The 24,777-nt window shown below is 38.4% G+C and overlaps 1 protein-coding gene and 3 long non-coding RNA genes across 4 annotated transcripts; 1 reads left to right on the forward strand and 3 right to left on the reverse strand.

Annotated features, from left to right (window-relative positions):
- Positions 1-263: 263 nt before the first annotated feature.
- Positions 264-4,119, reverse strand: LOC111948952. Its single transcript, XR_002874932.1, has 3 exons — positions 4,031-4,119; positions 1,614-1,721; positions 264-1,543 (listed from the first exon to the last, which is right to left on the reverse strand). It is a non-coding gene; the product is annotated as an uncharacterized LOC111948952 (long non-coding RNA).
- On the forward strand, positions 1,850-5,164 carry LOC111948951. The gene is made up of 7 exons (XR_002874931.1): positions 1,850-2,499; positions 2,614-2,746; positions 2,900-2,991; positions 3,075-3,281; positions 3,348-3,814; positions 3,921-4,543; positions 4,627-5,164. It is a non-coding gene; the product is annotated as an uncharacterized LOC111948951 (long non-coding RNA).
- A 2,488-nt stretch (positions 5,165-7,652) lies between these two features.
- Positions 7,653-14,852, reverse strand: LOC105357817 (multidrug resistance protein 1-like). Its single transcript, XM_023964177.1, has 11 exons — positions 14,752-14,852; positions 13,861-13,938; positions 13,318-13,401; positions 13,000-13,203; positions 12,825-12,925; positions 12,601-12,741; positions 11,739-11,895; positions 11,455-11,652; positions 10,831-11,037; positions 8,792-8,938; positions 7,653-8,679 (listed from the first exon to the last, which is right to left on the reverse strand). Exons 1-11 carry the CDS (start codon positions 14,797-14,799, stop codon positions 8,473-8,475), a joined length of 1,572 nt encoding a protein of 523 aa, XP_023819945.1. The 5' UTR covers positions 14,800-14,852; the 3' UTR covers positions 7,653-8,472.
- A 7,049-nt stretch (positions 14,853-21,901) lies between these two features.
- On the reverse strand, positions 21,902-22,560 carry LOC105357818. The gene is made up of 3 exons (XR_002874880.1): positions 22,474-22,560; positions 22,028-22,089; positions 21,902-21,941 (listed from the first exon to the last, which is right to left on the reverse strand). It is a non-coding gene; the product is annotated as an uncharacterized LOC105357818 (long non-coding RNA).
- Between the last annotated feature and the right edge of the window lie 2,217 nt (positions 22,561-24,777).

Below are 24,777 nucleotides of genomic sequence, written 5' to 3' on the forward strand. Positions count from 1 at the left end.
ATTTGTGATCTTCACTGGTGTCCATGGATTACATGAAATCTTTCCACCTTTATGCACCTTTGTCATGGTAGGGAGAACACGGCAATGTAAGGGTGGGGTCATCTAAGATAGCACGGGGGTTAAAGAAGGTTAAATCTTACTTTATTTAACAGTAAGCTGCATTTCCACATTTCCACTCGACTCATCAAATATTGTGTGTGTTCAGAGTTTAGTAGAGTGTATTTTGTGGTTCTTAAGGGGAGAGCAGAGTCATTCTTTGACACTCTTCTAAGTAGGCTGACCTCCGAGATGGAAACTGTTAAAAAAGATTTGAGTTTTGTCAGATTTAACCAATTTTTTTTAAATGTATTCTATTTTTATTAACTTAAAATGAAATCTAACAGTTATGTCTGTGTTTTCCCAAGCTCACTTGAAAATGCAAACCAATGATTGTAAAGACTGGACCCTTTCTCACTACCGCATTGTGGGTGTAGCTGAGTTTTTTTTTAAAGATTTTGCTGATGGGTGTGACCAAACTAGCACATTATTCAAACATATTGAATAATATTTATATTAAAATTTCACATTTCAATTTTTTTAATTTGACAGAGACTCATTGAGAACTTCCATTTTCATTGAATTGGTTTGCCTTATTCATTAAAAATACCTATGACAGCTTAACATTCGGTGTCTTTATTATGAATAAAATGAATGGTGTCTGCTGTCATAAGCAGTAAGGTCTGGTACTGTGATAGGAGCGTGGATTGCACTTATCCAGCTATATTGCTATGTATCTTTGGTGTCCCCTTAAACATTTGTCTTTAAAAGTAGTTTCCATACATGGTCCTTAGTTTTTTGATACGGATGGGGGGGTCTGTCCTCAGAGGTGCTACTAAAATGTAATGGAGAAAAAAAAGGAGGCTAAGGCATATAATGATGGAAATCACAAATTAAAATGCAGCTTAATAAAAAGTACAGCCTATTTAAAATTATTTATTTTTTAAACTGAAAACAAAAGCAAACTGTAGTGGAGGATTAAAAAAAAGATTAATGAAGTACAATTTATTGCTTTAGGATTTTGAGGTGTACCTAAAGTGATTTGAAAGGATTTTATTTAAACAGCTATTATTCACTTGTTGGTAAAAAGAAGTCAGTCATACCTTGATAACAAACATCCAAGACAGTCAAAAAACATTCCAGTCAAAAACCACAACCTCAAATTAGTTTCCCTCTTAATGAGATGAAACTTTATTTCATATTTAAATTTACACACAGTTTGACAGGTGAAAATAAAAAAGAAACTAACACAAAAAAACGCATCAAAAATAATCATTTTGGATTCCAAACTTTGAATCTTCAAAAGAGAAGTTGAAAGAAGAAAAGGGTGAGGGCCTTATAGACTTTGTGTATGAAAAAGAGAGGTGCCAAAGAATTCACTGTTTGAATTTTCTCTTAAGAAAACAATGTCAAAGAGACTAACGCCACTACTACAAGCTGCAGACCTGTACTTGCAGTGACAGCACTGTTGCAGAAGTTAAGGTGGTTATGGTTCCTCCTTCAGGACCTGAGAGAGAAGGTTATCAGAAGCTTTAGAATCATTTTCCTTCTGAATAGAATAAGAACAGATGTCTCACCCGATGCGGTAAAACAGTAGTCGTCGTTCCCCTCACAGTCTAAAGTTTTGTTGCATGTCAAACCATCACAGGTGAAGCGCTGTCTCCCATTTGTGGTTTTGCTCGAATCTGCAGAAACAAAACATCGATTATTTGATGATCAGAGCCTCACAGCCCCCCCCCCCCCCCCATTTCATCTTGTAAACAGATTTCTTCTAACTTTTATTTTTTGTTGATTTTTAAAAATGCAATTTAGGTTAATCTGAATGAAGAAATTTGTATAAATCCCTCTTATGGTCTGTCAGAAAATCTCACATGGAGTTAAATTCTGTATCTTAAACCAGATTCATCTTTTTAATGTGAAGTGTTTTCTATTCTCTTCATGTCTGAAATTACAGGGCTCTTATGAAGTGATACATATGCCAAAACATTGCAAACAAAACTTTCTAAGCAGCAAATGAAAATATTAAATATTTGCTTTCAAAACTTTTTTTTTTGCTTTAAAAAATGTTTAAAGCATTTCTTGTCATGGTCAGACGTGGAAAGAAAAGTGACCCAAACGCTGAAACCTAGGGATGGCCCGTTTGACACGGGGCTTCGGCGCGCGGTTCACCTTCATGAAACAGAGTGTTTCGGCACAATGTTTCAAAGCGTGTGTCAACCAGCGCAGATCACGTGATTGATGACGTATGACGCGCCAAATGCATCACTCACCTGAACCAGGTTTCAGATATCAGGTGTGTTTGATCAGAAGGGCGAGCTGTTGTCTATAAATACAGATGAATCCCAAACAACGTTTCCCGACCAGTTCTGTTGTTTCCCGTGTATCGTAAGAATCAACGTCATGGCACCCGGTAAAAAACGTTCTGTGGCTTGGGATCATTTCAACTTGATTTCTCCAAATAAGGTAATACACTATTAACGTTATTTTATTAGTAGCCATTGCTGATTATGTCAGTTTTATAGGTATGTCTGTCAGTTGAAAGGAATCATTTTTATTCTTTCCATTTTTTTTTTTTAGGTGCAATGTTTGATTTGCAAACATGAATTTGCATTTAATGATAGTACGTCCTCCATGATGCGACATCTCCGCTCCGTTCATCATGTTGAAACTCCGCAGTCGGCAAATCAAGCCTTCAATCCACCTTGTATTGGTAATAAGAATATATCCAACTAATGGCACACTTACAACTGAAACAGATAGCTCAGTGGAAAAATCAGTGACATGTGAATGCTGAGGTTCCGGGTTCGAGGCTCAGCTTCTACAATTAATATGTTTTTTTTTTCTTCACATGTATATTTTGCAGTGTCAAGAAAGCAAGAACTTGATTCTGCATTGGTGGATATGATTGTAATTGATGCACAACCATTTTCAATTGTTGAAGACAAAGGCTTCAAGGTAAGGTGGCTAATATTATATAGCATTTACATTATTTATGTTTTTGTGTACATAATAAGCTGTATTTTATTTGTCACTATTAGGCTTTTGTCAACCTTTTGGACCCATCCTACATAATTCCTAATAGGAAGGCCTTGAGGACAATGGTGGAGGAGAAGTACAAAGCCAAAAAGGAGAAGGCTTTAGATGTGGTTAGCAGGGCCTCTGCTGTCAGCCTTACAGCAGACATGTGGACATCCATTAACATGGACGCTTACTTGGCTGTAACATGCCATTTTATCACCGAGGAGGTAGGTATCCCCTGCTTTGTGCAATGCTTTGGTTTATGTATCTCAGTTTGACTTTGTTCATTCTAGGTGGAGCTGGCCTCTGTGGTCTTGGGGGTTCTGAAGTTTCCCCAAACCCACACTGCAACTCACTTGGCTGAGGCCAAAAATCTTCTCATGGAAGAATGGGGAATTAAAAGGAAGGTGCGAGCCAGATCAATAAAGTACAAAATCATTCATCAATATGGCCTCCCAATACCTAATATACATGATTTGTGAACATGTAATCTTTCTTCCAGGTGACAGGCCTGGTTACAGACTGTGCTCCCAACATGGTTGCATGTGCTAATATATTACTGCTTCGGCACATAATGTGTTTTGCACATATGCTTAATTTGGTGGTGAAAAAGTCCCTTGCCCAAACCCCTGAACTAGAGGATATCCGAAGTAAGGGGCGTAGGATTGTCGGTCTTTTTAAATCCAGCACCACAGCGAAGGAGAAGCTGTCAGAGATGCAGCGACAGCTGGCCAGGCCAGAGCACAAATTAATACAAGAGGTGAAACATTTTCTTTTTTTTAAATCTAAGATTTTACATGTTTTTGCAGTTGTTTATTGTGTTACTTTCTTCTCTCCTTTAAAATGTGCTTGCTGTCTTATCTTAGGTGGAAACAAGATGGAACAGCACATTTAATATGTTGGAAAGGTTGTTTAAGGAGAGAGAGCCACTGGGGGCAGCTCTGGCCACCCTCCATACAGACCTTCCTCCACTCACCTCAGAGGACTACCAGGCCATACACCACTGCTTGAGCGTTCTTTCACCGTTTCAAGAGGCCACAGTTGAGCTTTCGACAGAAAAACGAGTGTCAGCATCCAAAGTCATTCCCATGGTCAAAATGCTGAAACATTACATCTCAAGCAGGTGTGGTCAGATCACACACCCACTTGGTGAAAAACTGGCCACTAACTTGAAGAACAATCTCCATGAGAGGTTTTCAGCTCTGGAGAAGGTCACTGCTCTGTCAATGGCAACCTTGTTGGACCCAAGGTTTAAAGAGCTGGGGTTCTGCAGCCAAGGCTCTGCCCACACGGCCATAGAGCGACTCACTAAAGAGTGTGCTGCAACAATGCAGGCGCTACTTCCAGAGGCACAGCCACAGTCGCCACCTAGAGAAGGTCCTTCAAGTTAGCAGGAAGATGGTGGTCTCTGGGCCCTGCTGGACAGGCATGTGGGGGTTCAACAGCAGGTGACCAGCACAACTGCCAGTGCAACAGTGGAGGTTCAGAGGTACAGCAAAGATTAGAATCCTCATCATAACTTCTGCTCATTTTAGACTGGTGCATGACAATAGGCTATTAATGTCCTTCTAGGTACTTAAAGGAACCTCACATCCCAAGGACTCAGGACCCACTGAGATACCGGGTTACCCACAAGGTTTTATACCCACATCTCTACAAGCTGGCAATGACGTTTTTATGCACACCAGCTTCATCTGTGCCTTGTGAGAGGATCTTCTCCAAGGCTGGCGAAATCGTCAGCCAAAGACGAAACAGGCTGAAGCCCAGCACAGTGGAGAAAATTCTGTTTTTTAATAAAAATCTACAACATGTATCCCACCCAGTCATGTTAGACCCTGGTTCACAATCACTCATTCTCACTTCATACATGGCATTCACAATGTAACACAAGCACTTCTCACAAATCTTCAAACATTGTCTTTGTTTTATTTCCACACTGAAGTGTTACAAGGGCAAGGAACTTAGTGGAGTAGATGATATACGTCCTGTCTGCCACCAGATGCCGCTGTTCTGTGTGGTTTCGAAGCCCCAAATGCTTCATTCATTTTTCTGGCACATTTACACGAAGCCCCATGAGAGCTTCATGGGGCTTCGATTCCCATCCCTAGTCATCTGCCTCTGTCGTCACCCACAGCCGCCGTCTCTGCTCTCCCTCTTCTTCTTCTTCTTGTGATTTTATTGGCGGGAGGCACTAACGTGAAGGTGCATTACTGCCACCTACTGTGTTGGAGATTGGGTCAGAGTGAGGATTACCTAACCAAATTTAACTAACAAAAAAAAAAAAAGAAAAAAAACCTAAATTCTCCTCAATAACCTAGTTCTTTTCAAATAAACTATAATTGCACCACTTAAATTCTCCTCCCCTCCCAGCAGCTTCTTTAAAGTCAGTTGTTCTCCCTCTATCATCCGTACCCTACTTTCCAGGTGTCGTCTTTCCTCCCTATACAGTTCACACTGACATAGAACATGCTCCACCGACTCTTCCCCTCTCCCGCACTCACACAAACCAGTTGGATGTTATCAGATGCAATGTATTATTCAAACCAGTGTGTCCCATCCTCAACCGTTATATTATGCAGCGACCTCTGATGTTTACTCTGACATTCATACCTCTCCCTACTTTGTCCTGAATACTAAATAGATGTCGACCTTTTCTCTCCCTTTCCAATTGTGTCTGCCATTCTTCCATAATACGCCTCCTAATAATTACCCTAAATTCTGTCCTACCTAATGGAATTTCTATCTCTTTACCCCGTTTCAATGCCCTTTTTGCCAGGAAGTCAGCCATTTAATTTCCCTCCACCCCCCTATGTGCTGGTACCCACATGAATCTAATGTTTATTTTCAAGTTTGCCAACCTGATCAAACTCTCATAAATTTCATATAATATATCTGATCGTCTCTCAGAATAGTATGACTTCAGAGATATCAAAGCTGACAATGAATCTGAACAAATTATATCATCCCCAATTCTGTTCTGTTCTAGCCAGTGTAAACTACATGATATTGCCAACATTTCAACTGCAAAAACTGAAAGATCCTTTGACGTCTTAACTCCAACAGATTTGTCCAATGTAGGGATACAGAAAGAAAAACCAGTTCTCAATGTTTCTGGGTCTTTAGATCCATCTGTATATATGGGTATAAATGAAGCATGGACTGTGTCTAATCTGTCTGCTGTCATCTCATCCCAGTTTCCCTTCCCTTTTCTATCCTCCATTGCTCTATGGAGATACAAATCCACTTGTGCAGTTGGATAATTCCAGAAAGGAGTGGTCGGGTACAAAAATGTCTTAACTAGGGTTTTACCATGAATATTTGCTTTTCTCGCTAACCTAGCTAATTTCCAAGCAGCACTTTCATTTGTCCCATTATCACTTTCCCAACAAGGATCAATAGCTCTCCTAACCATGTTCTCTACACCTACACAACCCTGTATTTTCACCCAATAGTTAAGCATCAGTTGTTTAATTCTTAGTTTCAATGGTAGATCCCCCATTTCAACTTGTAATGACACAGCAGGAGTTGACCTCATAGCCCCAGTGCATATTCTCAAAGCCTGATTTTGGATGGCTTCTATTTTATGTAACAACGTTTTGCACACTGTATTGTAAACAATAATTCCATAATCTGTGACTGACCTAATCATTGTAATATATTTGTTTTAAAGACTGTGCACTAGCTCCCCACCCAGTACCTTTCAAGCATCTCATTATATTTATGACTTTCTTACATCTCCCTACTATACTATCAATGTTCTCTCTCCATTTCAATTTTGCATCCAATATAACACCCAGGTACCTAAAACTATGTACTTGCTCAATTGCTTCTCCATATAACCTTAAGTTCAAAACAGTTCCACGTTTCTTCACTGAAAATTTCAATCCCCAGTCATAAGACCAGTTTTCCACCTCCGTAATCGCGTCTTGTATCTTTCTCTCCACATAATGAATATTTCTTCCCCTCTTCCATAAGGCTCCATCATCTGCAAATAATGCTTTCCCAAATTCACATCCAATTGAATTAAATATATCATTAATCATAATTGAAAACAGCACAGGGCTAATCACACTTCCTTGTGGGGTTCCATTATCCACTTCGTATCTATTAGAAAAGGACTTTCCTATCCTAACTTGAACATATCTATCAAACAAAAACCCCTTAATCCAATTATGGATTCTTCCATTAAGTCCTAACGTACCTAATTTTATCAATGAACCCTCTTTTCAGACCATATCATAAGCCTTTTCAATATCAAAGAATACTGCCACCAAATATTCTTTATTTACTTGGGCTTTCCTAATGTCTGCTTCTAGACAGATTACAGGATCCATTGTCCCTCGATCTTTCCTAAAACCATTCTGATATGGGGACAGCAAATTTTTACTTTCCAGGTAATACTGCAATGTCTCATTTATCATTCTTTCCATCACTATTCTAAGCTATAATGAACTGTCAAAGAATCAGGTAATTTTTTATTGATAAGGAAAGTGACCATTTATCTCTAAATGCACTGTTGTACATGTGATTGTTCTGACAAATAAATGTAAATTTTATTTTTTGTGTCCATTAAAGAAAAAGAAAAAAACAATTCCACATTTTGCTTTTGAATACAAAACTTTAATAGATACATATCAGAACTTTCTACAAAAGATAAGTTATTAATTAATAAACAGGATTAGAGCATTCATGTACATTAGCATTAATTTCAACTTTTTTTTTTTTTTTCTTTGTTGACAGTATTCTTGGTTAAGCTGATCAGGCACTTTGGTTCTACCTGCATTTTGGTCTAATCATCCACAGCTATCATAACGCTTCCAATACCCAAACATTTGTCCTAATATGCAGCGACGGTTCCAGTAATAAAAGTCATACTTGGTGGGACAGTATTGCACTTCTAGCATTAATAAAGTGCATGAATCACATATTTAATGCACCTAACAAAAAGCATTTCAAATTAAGCATGCTTCCATTTGCTTCATCCCAAAAAAATAAACTGGTTTCTGCTTTTTTCCAGACATCAATGACAAATTTCCCCCATAATTTAATAAGATTGATCACCTCTTCCAAGGTCAATGTGGAGATTTTAAATGTCGTGATGCATGATATCCATCTGTAAGCTTTTCTCAGGGTAAATAAAAGTAGTTCTCATTGGTTTGAAATGTATTTAGAGTCCAGAATAATTAAAGTTCTAGAGGACGCATTTCAGTGTGCCCCACAAGTTCAAACGCAGCCAACACTCCTAATCAACAGCAGCAGAGTTGTTAAACAGATTATAAACTCACAGGAGGAAGTGTCCGTGTATTCAGCCCCTAGCTGATCTGACGAAGCTGCTCAGGATGAATATAACTGCACAAATGTGAAGCTCAGAAAAGGCACAAGTGCTCAGCCCGACCCTCAGAGGCCAGAAATGGGTTCTCAATTCGTCCCATGGCCGAGCTGTGTGGTGACCAGCATGTGGTAGACTCCCTTCTTTGCCAGCAGCTGCTGATGCGTCCCTTGCTCCACCACCACTCCCCCCTGGAATACAGCTATGCGGTCTGCATTGCGGATGGTGGACAGACGGTGGGCCACGATGATGCATGTCCTGCCTTTACTGGCCTGGTCCAGAGCGTCCTGTACAACCTGCAGAGAGAAGATTGTTATTACACCCTACTTTTACTTCAAAAAAACAAGTTGATCATTTTCCACTTCTATGAAACATTAATTCCACACTCGATCTATATTATAGACAAACCTTCTCGCTCTCAGTGTCCAGTGCAGAGGTGGCTTCATCCAGCAGCAGAACTTGGGGGTTGCGAAGAATAGCTCGGGCTATGGCTATTCGCTGCTTCTGACCACCAGACAGCTGAGTCCCCTTATCACCTGCCTGAGTGTTGTACCTCTGCTCATGCAAACAGAAATAGCAGACACATGATCACATTGGAGTAGACTGATAAAATAGTGACAGATGTGCGTGGGAGTGGGCTGCTCTAAACTGGTGCCTTGGCGGACTGCAGCTTTCAGCCATTGATGGCTGAGACACGTAAAACGGGACAAACGCGAGTCTGAGACTCCAGGAAACATGAGGAAAATTTCTTGGAAGTTCTGTAGTATTACCTTCAGAGTAATTACTAACATGAGGTTATACTTGAAGTAAATTAACTCTAAAAGTATTTTAAGGAAAACGTGAAACATTAAATAAAAATGAGGAGCATCTACTGTAGAATGATTAAGACTTAGTTGAAACCTGGTAATATTCATTTGCTGCATAACCCTTGATGGTCAGAAAACATTTGAGTTTGGTTTTGAATTGGGTTTTGAGATGAAAACATGTTTCTGGTTTTGATTAACAAACATCTTTATAACTGGGAAACATGGAGAAACATTAGTTTATTTAATATAAAATATCCTCTCATTGTCTATTTAGTAAGAGGATACAAAAGAAGAAGCAATTGAATTCTTTAGTATTTGACTGCATATTAAATATGTCAAAAGACGGCTTTTTGAAGATCTTCAGGGATAAGTCAGGAAGTGATGTGGACTGCTAGTTCTGCCCTGTGAAGTTGACATTTGAACCTCTTAAAAAAAAAAAAGAGGAGCAGCCTTGACAACTGCCCTGAACAACTCGGAGACTTTTCTACTTTGGTTAAATTGTTGTGTTTTTCAGCACCTTTTGTAAAGTCAGCTTGACTCTGGAGCTGCCAACATGCCCAGGAGGCCAGCAATCCATGCAAATTATAGCAAGTGCTCTCCATGACAGTGACAGAGTGTGATCCTGAAGTTTATCTTCAGAAATAATCCAGCCTTGAACATCGTGCAAAGACCCTTATCTAATCAGAAGTTATTGTCAAAATTCAAGGTAAAGTGTGTTGTAAAATGAGGTGTTCTGGGAAAACGTAGCATCTGCTTCCTAAAGCTGCTGTCTTTATAACATTTTTAGATGTCAAAATAAATTGTTTAATTAGGGAGCTCACCTATAAAGTAAGAGGACCTGCATGATGTTTTGTGCAGTCAGTCATGGGGAATTGGACACTGCTTGATCAAAATGTAAGCTTTCCTGGTTCTTTTAAAGGACCACAGTAATGACCTTTCTTTGCTGATGATCATCAAAATTTATATTTAAACTAAACATTAGAAAAACAAGTTTAAAAAAAGAAAGGAGGGTTAAACCTTGGCAGAATTGATATAGTATTTATATGGGCTACTTTTTATTAATTGATGAATAACATCACTTCCTGTTTTATTGGTCAATTTAGTTTCTCTTTTTTTAGGATCCCTCACCCTACAGCTCTTGCTTGCATCTGAATTTCTTCACTCCTCGCTACTTAGTGCACTACATCAGCTGTTTGCTATTTTTTTGGGCTGTCCGTTTCTACAATTCCAAAATCTAGTGCCCTAAAAATTTCCCAGAAGTCTCGGCGAACAACCAGTGTGCCTTAATGCTCACTCAATTGGTGAATATTTTTTTCAATGCATTGCATTTGATCGATTTGTCAGTTGAGAAACTGTATGTATGTACCGGTGCATTTTTTTTTTTTTAAACCATTCAAGTTTTACTCATCAGCACAAAGTGGATTCATGGTCTTCATAAAATGTTCATATATATTACACATTTACTTCAACAGAAAGGTAACATCATCTTTGGCCTTCAAAAAAAGTAGTGAGAATGTGTGAAAATGCAGGGCAACAATAGTCCTACACTTTATACCGGCAGGCTTTTAGGGATTAGGGAGTAGTGAAGAAATTTGGACATGGCGTTGTTATTTACAGAGCAGGATCAAACACTTATAATACCTGTGGCAGTTCCTCTATAAATTTGTGAATGTTGGCGGCTTTGGCAGCAGCCTCAATTTCCTCCATGGTTACTGTGCGGCTGTTGTCGCCATACGCGATGTTCTCAGCCAGAGTGCAGTCGAACAGCACGGGCTCCTGGGAAACAATCCCAATCTGAGATCTCAGCCAGTGGATGTTTAGTTGTTTGATATCCACATCATCCAAGACCTGAAAGCGGGAAACAGAGGCACAGATGATGACAACAACACATTTAAAATAAACCAACATGGTCTCTTTGAAACAGGCGTAAAACTAAAGAAAGTCTGCCCAGTAAAAAGGCTCAACTCAGGTTTATTCGGATTCATTGTATTGTTATTCAAGAAAGACCAAACTGAAGCTTTGAATAAATAAGTCATGAAAAGATAAAATGAATTGTTCTCATTGTTTAAGATAAAGAGTTTGCACACTTATTTAGATAAAGACACCAATACATTGGCTTCATAATGTCTCAAGGTCTCATGGGCATTGTACTGTACAGCTGCCATAAAGAGCTCCATCAGGTTAACCATTAGCTATCAGAAAGCAGGTGAAGGGGCTCTGGTGACAGAAAGGAGACTGTAGTCCTTCCAGGCGTGTGTTTCTCACCACTTTCCCCTCCTTAGTGTCATAGAAACGCTCCAGCAGCTGGATGGTGGTGCTCTTTCCACACCCGCTGCTGCCAACCAGAGCCAAAGTTTCTCCCTTTTTCACCTTCAGATTGAGCCCTTTAAGGATGGGAACATCGGGGCGTGAGGGGTAGTTAAACCTCACATCCTTAAAGATCACGTTGCCGTTAAATTTATCCTGGAAACAAAGATGCGAGAAAAGGAGGTGAATGTAGGATCCTTTGGAAAGATTGTTCGTATGTTCTAAAGTTTTTGTGTTCGTACCGGGGTCTCCCCTTCGTTTGACAGATTGTCGATGTCGGGCACTTTGTTTATCAGCATCATCAGGTGGGCAGCAGACATTTTGGCCTTGGCGTAGTTCGGTGCGAAGGAGTTGGCTTCCCCAACGGCCATGGCGCCGAACAAAACGGCTGAAATCACACTGGGAGAGGAGATTCACATTGACTTCGATTACAAGTTATGATAGTGTGATTAACGCACGTGTTCTTGGGTTTTATAATGCACTAAACTGATGTCTTTTCTGTGACACAAAGCTTGTACTGTCCTGATAACAAACTCAACATCAGCAGGGTCACGTTAGGGTAAAAAAAATAATGTTAGTTATCTAAAAGGCCTGACAGAAAACGTGTTTTCAGTTGCTCTAATAGAAAATCAACTCATATTTTAAAATATACTAAATAAAAATAATTTCAAACTTGCCAAGAAACTGTGACATAAATGTTAAGTAACACCTCAGGAGCACGTTTTGTCGACTGCCTTGACTATCTTGTGCATATCTTCAACTAAACTTCCTACAGTGCTGTCTGCCACATGTGTGAAAGCAAATGTTTGTTAATCTTTAACCCTTTTATGTGTTTATGGTTTATGGACTTGGGACTTCCGTTTTATACCACAGCCAGGGCATAAATTAAATCCATAGTTCAAGCAGCACTAACTCAGTGCACAACTATAATCCAGAATCACATGAGCGTGAGTTCAGTGAATCACCGCACAGAGTAATGATTAACAGCCTTTAAAGACAGACACATTGAATGCTTTTAATTCGTGTTTGCTGCTTTACACGCCAACTGTGACACAGCAAAAAAATAACATCTCAGTGGGGATTAAAATACAAGGGTTTACTCACAGGAAAACCCCCTCAACATCCATCCTTCCTTGGACTATGAGCCAGGCACCAAAGCGGAAACAACCTGCATAGGCAAAGTAGATCATGGACTGGGAGAATGAGAACGTAAAACCATGCGTATGGGCCTTTTTCTGGGAGTTCCTGCACACAGGTAACAAAAAACGTATTAGAAGAGCATCATGTAAATGAACAAGATTGCTTTAAAATGTTTGTATTTGACTCACTTGTATGGTACTTTGAGGTTTTCCTGGTACAAAGACTCAAATTTGGCTTCTCTGGTGAGAGATGCAACAGTGCGAATGTTCTCTATGGCCTCTGTGGCAATCTGTGAGGACACGCCGCATGAGGGTTACAGACAAAAATCTAACAGAGCGCTGCTCCCAGTGTCTGAGTAGATACCTTTCCGGCTTTCTCCAGCTCCTTTTTGTCTTCAGCTGCGTGTCCAGTGAGCATCTGCATTCCCACAGCTCCGGCCACCGCTATTATTGGCACAACGGCCAAGACCAGCAAAGTCAGCTCCCAGCCGTAGATAAAGGCTAAAATAATGCCAGTCCCGAGGTTAGCAAAGTTCTGGGCCACTGTTGCCAAACGAGCTCCAGTTGCCTAAGAAAGTGTTGAGGTTGGAAATAAAGAAGATGCAATGAGTTTCTCGTTGTGTGTTTTTTTTCTTTTTCTTTTTTTTTGGGGGGGGGGGGGGTTGTTGCTGCAAAGACTGACCCCTTGTACTTGTGCTGCATCTGTGGCAAGTCTTGTGGTGAGTGCTCCCACACTGTTTTTGGAATCGTCAAACCAACCAAGATCCTGCAAGGAATCAAAGATGATGGGATGAAAAAGGTAAAGAGGATGCAACAAAAACTTTGGAAAATATCCCAAAAACATTTTGTATTTTTTAAGATTAATGATTTGAACATCATTTCTGGCATATTTCCCTGACTGGTAACTATATCACTCTCCATTTGATTGTGGAGAAAGGTTCAGCGTTAGTGTGTGTGGGTCTTTGTATGAGAGCAACACAATGACAAAACTGCTTAAAGCAAAACATTGTTCTTCACATTCCTGTCAAACACCTAGCAATAAAGTCTTTTTTTAATCTTAGTTGAATTTTGAAATTTCATTTGAAAGTACAGACAGTAAAACATGAGTAATGTAGATTCTTGATATGAACACAAGTGCCCCTGATAGGCTCCAGCAACCCCATGACCCCAGAAAGGGATTAAGCAGGTGAAGAAAATGTACGCAGGTGTAACCAATTCTACATACCTGTCTCAACATTGCCTTAAAGGCGCCGAGTCTCAGTTTCAAGGTGAGAACCTCTCCTGATTTACCAAAACAGAATCCCTGGTAAAAGATTGCGAAAAGTGTGAAGGAAACACATGAACACAATAGTCGAAAAACTTCTGCACTACTAGGAGTATGATGATGTCATTTAAAGTTTTTAATAAGACAAACATCATAAAACTGAAACATGAAACTTTATTTAATTTGTAAGCTTTACGTCTCCTTTTGAGAGTTTACACTTCTAATTAAAATTCAACAAGTAAATGCATTTGCAAGAAATAAAAGCCATTTTAAAAAAAAGTTTTTTACTCCCTTCCTAAAACTAAATTTGGTTACTTTTTGTTGAAAACAGATATTTTTCTGTTTGATGGTTTGGATTATAATTGTCCTGTAACTCTTCAGCCTCGTTAGGGGTTATTTTAGAGCTTCGAAGTGATGTTACACGTGACTCCTGCCATCATTTTGGGTTTACCTCTAGAGCAGTATTGTGATTTCAAAATGATGTCAAAGTTGGTTAAATTAAATTTAGTAAAATAAAATAAAAAATGCATGAACCAGTCAGAGACATATTTTGATTAAAAGAAAAAATGGTTTAGTTTTTCAGATGGTCATAAAAAAAGAATCATGACTGCCATCTGAATGTAGCAAGTACAAGAAAGTAAAAGACAGTTTTTAGCTTCTATACTGCCTGAAATCCTTAAAGTAGCTAAAATATATTGGTAAAATATCTTTTAGTTATCTTAATGATTTATATTTAATCAGATAAAAGTTTTAAAAGAGTCTCATTATCTCACATCGCTAAAAATAAAACTAAATTGATGTACCAATGTCTATTTTTATGACTGTGAACTCAATGTCCATAAGTGATCTTACCTGCAGAAACATGGTGACGAACGACACGCATTCAATAGTTACAAACATGAGGGAAAAGAACTGCGATCTTTCTCTGACAAGGATCAATAGCTCTCCTAACCATGTTCTCTACACCTACACAACCCTGTATTTTCACCCAATAGTTAAGCATCAGTTGTTTAATTCTTAGTTTCAATGGTAGATCCCCCATTTCAACTTGTAATGACACAGCAGGAGTTGACCTCATAGCCCCAGTGCATATTCTCAAAGCCTGATTTTGGATGGCTTCTATTTTATGTAACAACATTTTGCACACTGTATTGTAAACAATAATTCCATAATCTGTGACTGACCTAATCATTGTAATATATTTGTTTTAAAGCCTGTGCACTAGCTCCCCACCCAGTACCTTTCAAGCATCTCATTATATTTATGACTTTCTTACATCTCCCTACTATACTATCAATGTTCTCTCTCCATTTCAATTTTGCATCCAATATAACACCCAGGTACCTAAAACTATGTACTTGCTCAATTGCTTCTCCATATAACCTTAAGTTCAAAACAGTTCCACGTTTCCTCACTGAAAATTTCAATCCCCAGTCATAAGACCAGTTTTCCACCTCCGTAATCGCGTCTTGTATCTTTCTCTCCACATAATGAATATTTCTTCCCCTCTTCCATAAGGCTCCATCATCTGCAAATAATGCTTTCCCAAATTCACATCCAATTGAATTAAATATATCATTAATCATAATTGAAAACAGCACAGGGCTAATCACACTTCCTTGTGGGGTTCCATTATCCACTTCGTATCTATTAGAAAAGGACTTTCCTATCCTAACTTGAACATATCTATCAAACAAAAACCCCTTAATCCAATTATGGATTCTTCCATTAAGTCCTAACGTACCTAATTTTATCAATGAACCCTCTTTTCAGACCATATCATAAGCCTTTTCAATATCAAAGAATACTGCCACCAAATATTCTTTATTTACTTGGGCTTTCCTAATGTCTGCTTCTAGACAGATTACAGGATCCATTGTCCCTCGATCTTTCCTAAAACCATTCTGATATGGGGACAGCAAATTTTTACTTTCCAGGTAATACTGCAATGTCTCATTTATCATTCTTTCCATCACTATTCCAACATGTGATGTGAGTGCTATGGGCCTGTAATTTTCTGGGCTGCCTGCTCTCCCTCCTCTTACTGCCAGTTCTTAAATAGGGTGGCCAATTTGCTGATTGGACACCCAGGTGCGTCCAGTCTCAGGTGTGTCCAGTCTGGGAGTTAGTGTCAGTGAGGTGGAACAACAGCAAAAAAAACCACACACAAAAGCATGCAACTAAAACACCTAAAAGGGTTCCACCTCAAAACAAATATCTTTCAGGAAATCTAATACATTGCAATGGACAGAATGTGTGTTACCAGGAACAGACTGAGTGTTGCAGAGGTTGGAGTTGCAGCATTGGGTGTTGATCCAGGTTTTGGACAACCCAAAATTGACTGAAGCTTCCCCACATTCTTCTGACAGAGGAAAACCCTTCTCGTTTTGGTCCATAATTTTTGAGCCACCTGCTTTCAAACAAAATGTAATCTATTTTATGCACTTAACAAGCAAGCACTAAGAATGATTTAATGTCGTACTTGCATAGGCAATGACTCTGGATGCACCACATTGATGAGACTGTAAAAAACATTCTCTTTGTGTTTCAGTGCACTTCCCCAAATTATCTGGTATGCATTAATAACACTTCAGAGTGTCACCTAATAGAACAACAAACAATATAAGAATGAATTTGTAAAAAAATTTAAAAAGCAATACTTACACATTTATTCTAAAAATTTAATCACAACTACAGCAAGACTCTGAAGCTCTGTGCAGCTAAGACAAAAAGCTGCAATGTCAACTAAGAGATGCAATTTAGACAAAAACCTGGAAAAACCGGCATAGAGCTTAAACCATTTCAAAGATGGTGCTGATATTTGTTTTACCTCCCACTAAGTTATATAAAGTTTAAAACAGTAACACAAAAAAAATAGAAAGAAGAAGAAAAACTCACCTTTTGGTAGAAGCCAAATGCCAAGAATTAGAGCAAAGAGATGCATGTTGGTCTTTGGGACAGACTGGGTTTCACTTCTCTCTGTTGAGGCTCTTTATGTTAACTTTTCACAGGGGGGGGTCTTATTCCTTGATTCAGACTCCTCCCTAATCTATTCAGAAATACTGATTACCCACTCCTATGGTAACATTGTAACTACGGTAAACATTTTATGTGTTTTTTTTTCCCACAGCAATAATAACGTTTACCAATATTCATTGTAAGGTAACTTTGCAGTGTGTGGTTTCAAAGTGGTTCCTTTTGCAAAGCGGTACCACAGTCAAACATGTATTTGTTGAAGGTGAATGTTATCTTTCTGTTTGTCAGACCTAGTAAAGATACACACTTTATGAAAGAAACATGTAGCTTTCTTTTGATAATTCTCTTTGAAAAAAAAAAAAGATTTCCTTGTTGAACTTAAGATCAAATACAATAAACAAATCAATGTTATAAGAAAAGTCTTTTTTCTGTTGTAATGGTTGCTTTGACAGGTTGCTTGCTGGGAATGTCAACATTTACTGTATTCAAAAATAGTTTTTTGTTGATTTACAAATACATTTACAAATAAACTCCAGAAAAAACCCATCAACATCTGGGTCTTTCTGTCCAACAGTGAGTGACTTCCATTTTTGTAGACACCTGACCTAAAAAATATCCCAGCTGCTTTGGGGGTGTAGGGCCACACACCCACCTTACAGACAGCATTCTACAAATGAAGCATGTTTTTTGGACTGATAGAGGAAACAGGAGGTTACCGTGAAAACCCACGCACGTAAAGGAAAACATGCAAACTGCATCCAGAAAAGATTCATCTGACATTTAAACCAGGGCCTTCTCATTGTAAATCAACACTGCTGGCTACCACAACACCATTTAGCCCTACTTTAGACATCTAAAAATGCATTGTTATTAATCAAAAGTAAAGTCCTACTATGGGTGATTATAAATGTTTAGTGAATATTTAAATTAGATTTTATAGTTCATTTGTTTCTTAAATATGTTTCTGTGGTATTTTCCCATGATGGGGCGCATGTATAAAATAATTTAAGCTCAAAATCGCATTCTGAGTATTTCTTTATTCAAAATGTGGTGAAACATGTTTTAAAAAGCTCTCAGTTGTGATGTACAAACTGTGATGAGTGGGTCAAAGTCTAATTGCTCCTCTCTATTATATTACACCGACTTGTATATAACTAGCTGTCAGACAGATCCAAGTAAACATAGATCCCCCGCCGCTGCTTCCATAGGGACAGCGCAGTACTTTAAGACCAGCTTGGAGATCCACAGGTTAAAGACTCATTCAAAAGTGCATGGCAAACAACATATTATACACATGGCAAGGATTTGAGAGCTAATATTCCTATTTATCACAGAACTTTAATTACAGGACAAGACAGAAACCAGAGAGCTTACGTGCTCAGAATTTTACCCGGCCAGGATAACCTCCCCACTTCAGGCCTTTCTGGTCTGGTGATTCACTGCCAGTCGAATATTTGATTTTTGGTAAAATACTTGTTTTTTCTTTTAAGTGACTTGCAGGTGTCTTGTTATCCTCTTATATTGTTAGTTTGCTTTAAAAATATTCCCCCCAACTGTGGAATAATGTCTGTAGACATTACAGGGAAAAGAACCTGAACTCTGTTAAACCAGAAGGACGGCTGTCAATCAGCAGAAGATGGAATACCAAACTTGGACAATGCTCAGAATATGGACCCTTTTATTTCACAGCATTACCTTACTATTATAAAATGCGTTATCAATTATTGAAGATGGTTAAAATGATTGACCTCTAATTATATCAATTCACTTGCTCAAAAAAATGGACTCAGGATTTTTCCTAATAAAAAATAATTTGCACATATTTTTAGCTTTTGATACTTGATCTGCACATGTTATGAAGATTTTTGAAACAGTGTTGTGTCTATTTTTTCTGATATAGTGTTATTTTTAATCATTGTCTTGATTTTTCTCCTAAATCTACTTATATTTTAGATAACTGATCTGCATTTGCAATGTTGATTTCTAAAATAATTTTGTCTGTTTTTACATATTAAGGAATTCATCTTTGTCATGTGATGTGTACTGGCTAATAAAGAGGCTACTGTCTTGTCGAGTTTTAAAGCTAAACAGTTCCTCCAATACCGTACCTTAATATCTGCCTAGCTGACCTTTTATTATGATCTCAATTCTTGTTTAGTTGTTGTTTTTATCCTTTTTTATGTTTTATCATTGCATTATTTATTGGTCTGACATTGTGTACAGCACTTTGGGCCTCCTTGGAAGGTTGTGGAAGGTGCTCTATAAATGAATAAATGACAATAACATTTTTCAAGCCTTGAAAGCAGTTATGCAGATGTAGGGTATCTCAAGTGGATAGAATCTTGATCATGTAGATGATCATAGATTATCATAACTCTCTCATAACCATTATAATTTTAGTTGCTGTATTTTAAGATTTTTGTTCCCTTAAAAAACATGAATGGTTGATTTGTTTTAACCTAACCATAGCACTTTAATGATGCAAATGGAATAATTGACTGCAGAAAGTTGATGACCTTTGCCCTGCTCTGTATATTAGCGTCAGTTGATGCACAGATATAGAAAGTGATGCAGTCTCACTTTTAGTTCAGTTGCTGCCGTTCACAGTTTAACTTTTTGAAACCTCTGACAGTTTTTTCATTGTCAACGGAAAATGAAAAAACTTGCTGCACCTGTGGGAAAACGCAGTTTCACTTTTAAAAATCAGTAAGTTCCAGAGAGCTGCCCACTTTTTCAAGAATGTCTGTGGAAGCATTCTGCATGTCTGGGCCTGTGAAATTTGTATATTTATGAACACAGAGGTATTTGGAACGCTTGAATTGAAATATTTGGTTGAGTAAGAAAAGGATGTTGAAAGAAAACTTCATATAAAAGTAAAGAAAGTCAATTATTCCTTCACTCAAATCTTCCAGATAACATATATTTAGTTCCATCTAGTTTTTTCATCCTCTCAATTTTCTGTGAACATAAGTGCAAGAGTTGCAGCTAAATCTCACCAGAAAACTATACAGTTGTAACATCAGCAAATAAAATGAAGATTGAAATTTAAGCAAAACCAAAATAAAAATTGTGCACAGCAAATAAAATATGTCAGAGAGGGTTATGACTATAAATTGTTGTTATGAACTCTTGAGTGTGGAACAAGCCACAGGTTAAAAGAATAGGAAAAATTAGGCTTTTTATTTACCCAAAATGTCAAATTCTGTTAACCTTTTATTCTTTTCTTTTTTTTTAAAGTAATTTTTTTCTAGAAAAATATATAAATTACTTTAAAAATAAATAATAATATTAAAAACAAGTATAAAGAATACAGAATGTATTTTTGAATGAATATGACTGAAATGTGTATTCAGTAGAACGTAATAGTAAATTTATAACAGAATAAGAAGTAGCTCTCACAAATGATTTTCAGCTCATATAGTGTAACCATTTGTGAAATAATTTTATAAATATCATGATTCCTAACATGCATGAAGGGAGTGCAAAAACTATTTACTTATCCAGTTCCACCCCACTCCTTTTTTTCAGAATTAGCACATTTGCCTTACAGTCAGGCTGTGAACATCAGCTATGTGGCATCACAACAGTTTTTGTTATTTGATTTTTGATGCGTTCTTTTCCAGGTTTGCAAATTACTGTCATGTTTATATCTTTTTTTTCAATCTATTTACAAAAAGCTGATTTGTAATCCACTAAGTCAAATAATTTGTGGTGATAAAAATGTGTCCAGGTTATCTCACAAGGTGATGTATGTTAAGAGCAGTACAACATATAATCCCATCTGATCTGAACTGATTGCCATTATATTCTGTATATACTTTTAATGTGATCCTGTCATCATCTATTCTATAAAATGTAGTAATTTAGATTTATTTTACTCAATCTATAATAATACTACTGATTACAGTACTTTTACTTTCCAAACAACATAAATGAAGTTTTATTCAGATTTAGAGACAATGTATTTAAATTACACCTGTTTTTTTATCCTTTAAATTTTCTCTGTAGTCAAGTCCAGGAGTTGCAGTAAGTTCTTACCAAAAAACAAATATTTGTAACAGAAGCAAATAAAATGAAAGTTTAATATACCTTACAAAGCCCTGTGACCCCATAAGTGATAAAACAGGTTTGGAAAATAGAAAGATGGATGAATGGATGGATGAATACATCAATTATATTTGATAAAAAGAGCTTAGGATTCATAATATCCATAGAATTCACCAAATTTAACAAACTGATGTCTTTTTATCGAGTAGCTTTCTAACCAAAACAATTCTTCTGTTCCTCAAAACTTGCCCGGACAGACCAACAGTCAAACTGTGACTAAAGATTCATCCAACTATCAGAATGTTCACTTCAGATTATTTTTTAAAACTTCAGCACTCTGAGCTTTGGTCTTCAACTGTTTTCTTTTCTGATGGGGGGCCGGGGTCTACGTTCTCAACAAAACAGTAAAAAGGAGCATTCCAAAAAACACATTATTGGCCTGACGGTCGTGCTTTTTGTCCGTCAAAATTATTTCAGCAGAGTTTGGTAACGGTGCAGGACTTCTTCAGGGTTTGTAACTGCAAGAAAAATCCCAATACAAGCTCAAATGAACATAAAAAGCATAAAGACTTTTATAAAGTACAAAGTATATTTTACTTATTTAATCATTTCTGTAATGAGTTTGATAAATCTCTGTGAATTCTTTATTGCTTTGACTGTAATGCTTGAAATCAATCAATTATCCTCATTTATAAACATGAAGGATCATTCACAACTTAATATTTTAGTTACATAAACAAAAAAACCAAAGAAAAAAAAATCATAATTGCAATAAAAAATCTAATTTGTTTAGACAAAGAATGACAAAAGTAATGTTTTAATAGGCTATTACTGTGTGTATTTCTTCTTTATAAATATTATTCGCACCTACAATTTGCATTAACATGAAAAACATGGCAGTGTAAAAGAAAAGGAAAAAAAGAAATAAATAGGTAATTTCAAATTCAACACAGTTACTCACAAAAATATGTTTTATATTTTCAAACAGTTACCTTCACTGTTGGGTGGTATTGTTGTCTCTATCATATAGAAAAGAAAATGGGAAAAATGCAGTTAAACTCTTCATTAATGTAAATAATATGTCCACTTGGTGGATTTAACTTACTTTAGCTTACTCTCCTGTGGCCTCACGGATTCTTCTGGGATGTCTTCTTCACCATAGCTGCTCTAAAGCGGTAAAAAGACGGAAGTACGTCATCATTATTTTAAATAAACGCCTTTCTTTGATTTTCCAAGAAAGACGTGCGCTCAAACGAGCACAGAACAACAGACTTTGTTATTTAGGCTACGTGCTTGTTTTACTGGTGCCCCTCTCCTGGTAAGTAACAACAACGTTTGTAGATTTTCATTACAAACTTTGAAAAGTTATACATTTTGAAATAACTGAAATTATTGCAGTAAGGTAGCAGACACTCTTACGTCACGTTTCAAACACAGAGAGACAGCGGCTTGAAATCACGAGGTTAGCTTCTTTATAAAGTTTGATCAGTTTAAATATTTACATATACGATAATTTATCCATTATTTAAAAAAACAAAAACACTGGCTTACCTGCCAAATGAAGAGAAATTCAAACTTTTTCGCGCCTCGAGGCTCTCCAGATTAATGCACGCTCACCTTTGGGTAGTTATGCTGCATTCAAGTTTTGAATAGTTTATTATGATGTTTAAAAATGAGGATGATTGATTGATTTCAAGCATTACAGTCAAAGCAATAAAGAATTCACAGAGATTTATCAAACTCATTACAGAAATGATTAAATAAGTAAAATATACTTTGTACTTTATAAAAGTCTTTATGCTTTTTATGTTCATTTGAGCTTGTATTGTGATTTTTCTTGCAGTTACAAACCCTGAAGAAGTCCTGCACCGTTACTGAAAGAATTTTGACAAAAAGCACGACCCTCAGGCCAATAATGGGTTTTTTGGAATGCTCCTTTTTACTGTTTTGTGGAGAACTTAAAACAAATGTCATTGTGATGACTTTTTGTATGCTGCAGAAGTGTTTCATATTAAAGATTGTTGTTTTCACTGCTGTCTTGTTTCTCTTTAAATTTGCCACATGTTACAAGAAGTAATCTGGCCAGAATATGTTTTTACAATGCAGTTACTTTACCCTTACCAATAAGTTAGCATTGTCTCATTTGGTGAGGTGAGAAGACCAAGTGTGTATGTACACTGTATAGGAAGGTAATACGTGAACACACCCAGTATTTACTACTGAAAGTACCATGTAATAGAGTGGAAATAGGACTGACTTTCTTTTACAGTCCAGTTTCAGTGTACTTAAGGGGTAAGTACCAAGTAATATTCAAGTGAACATGCCCAGTACTTAGTACTGAAATTACTATGTAGTTGAGTGGAAATAGGGCTGACTTTCTTTTACAATCCAGTTTCAGTGTACTGAAGGGGTAGTTTCTGTGGTAAAAACATGGTAAATACTATGAAACGTACGAGTGCAGACTTAAATTCAAGTTACTTTATTTGTACTTACCTTGTTCATACATGTGGTAAGTACCATAAAAGACACCTTTGCACAACATGTAAATACCCAGTTAGAATATTATAAATACCCAGTATGTACCACATAGGTATGAACCAAATAGTACCACATAAATACACTGTAAGTACAGAGTAGACACAAAAAGTACCATGTAAGTACCACTTAAGTACACTGTAAGTACTGTACTGTAAAAGAAAGCGTTACCCTAACAGTTTTGTCTGTGTTTTCCCAAGCTCACATGAAATGCAAACCAATTATTGTAGAGACAGGACCCTTTCTCGCTACAGCAGTGTGGGTGTAGCTGAGTTTTATTAAGATTTTGTTGTGCTTGGACATCACTGCCAGCAAGCAGTAGATGTCCTCTTAGCACCCTACCCGCCAATTTTAACTGCACCTTAGACGTTTAGGGACCCTTGGTGGGGAAGGTGGGGGGACATCACTGTGAGTAATCAGGAAATATCCCCTCATTGCCCGACCTGCCAATTTTAACTGCACCCCCTTAGTGCACACACCCTTTACTCGTCAAGATATACCTTCCAACATAAACACACACACATGCACACACAAACCCTCATACACACACACGCATTTCGCAAGGAAGGTGGGAACTAGGACCGTCTTTCCCCTACCCCATCCCTGGTAGGGGGTACGGGGCCCTTGGCCACGGTGGCCCTGTCCCCTGGGTGCTGGCTTCCTGGGCTCGGCGGCCCTCTCTCCGCGCAGGGAGGGGATCCCTGGGCTTTCTGGCAAGGCCAGAGGCCGGGGCTCACATTCCACCTGAGCCGGGGGTGTCCGTGTCCCTTTGGTGTGGGTTCTGGTCCTTGCCCCTGAGTGCTGGGCCTCTCCAAATTTCCAACTGTGGCCAAGCCTGGTTGGGCCGTGGTTACATCACCCCTGGTTGGCCCCCCCTTTTCTCCTGGGTGCCCCCCTCCTGGGCGGGGGCGGCTGGCCCCTGCCTTGCTCCTTCTTGGAACACCGTGGGCCGGGTGGGTGGCTGCCTGGGGCGCGGTGTGGGTCTCCCTCGGGGGGTCCTGGCTCGTACCTGGGGTTGGGGCGGGGGGATGCCCAAAACTCCTGGATGGTGATGAGGCACTCGTCTGGGGCTGTGGGCACCCTTCTCGGGTGGGGCCCGGCGTTGGGCCCTCCCGGTGCGGCGGGGGGGCTGGTGTCCTGGTTAGGCTGGGGCTGCGCTTTCTCTCCCTCTGTGCCTCCCTGTTCTCTGGCTCTGGGGACCCCCGTGGTGGTCCTGTTGGCCCTGGCCTGGGTGGCGGGCATGGTCGCCCCGGGGGGCGGTTGTTCTTTGCCTGCCGCCGTGTGGCGTTGGGGGGTTCTGGCTGCCGCGGCTGCTGCGGC

Source organism: Oryzias latipes, chromosome 16 (genome assembly GCF_002234675.1).
Source record: "Oryzias latipes chromosome 16, ASM223467v1".
NCBI lineage: Eukaryota > Metazoa > Chordata > Actinopteri > Beloniformes > Adrianichthyidae > Oryzias > Oryzias latipes.

Coding starts and splice junctions, on each gene's coding strand:
- LOC105357817 (XM_023964177.1), bottom strand. CDS start 14,799: ATGTTTGTAACTATTGAATGCGTGTCGTTCGTCACCATGTTTCTGCAG. Junction 13,402..13,860: donor TTAAGGCAATGTTGAGACAG/GTATGTAGAATT, acceptor GATTCCTTGCAG/GATCTTGGTTGGTTTGACGA. Junction 12,742..12,824: donor AACCTCAAAGTACCATACAA/GTGAGTCAAATA, acceptor ACCTGTGTGCAG/GAACTCCCAGAAAAAGGCCC.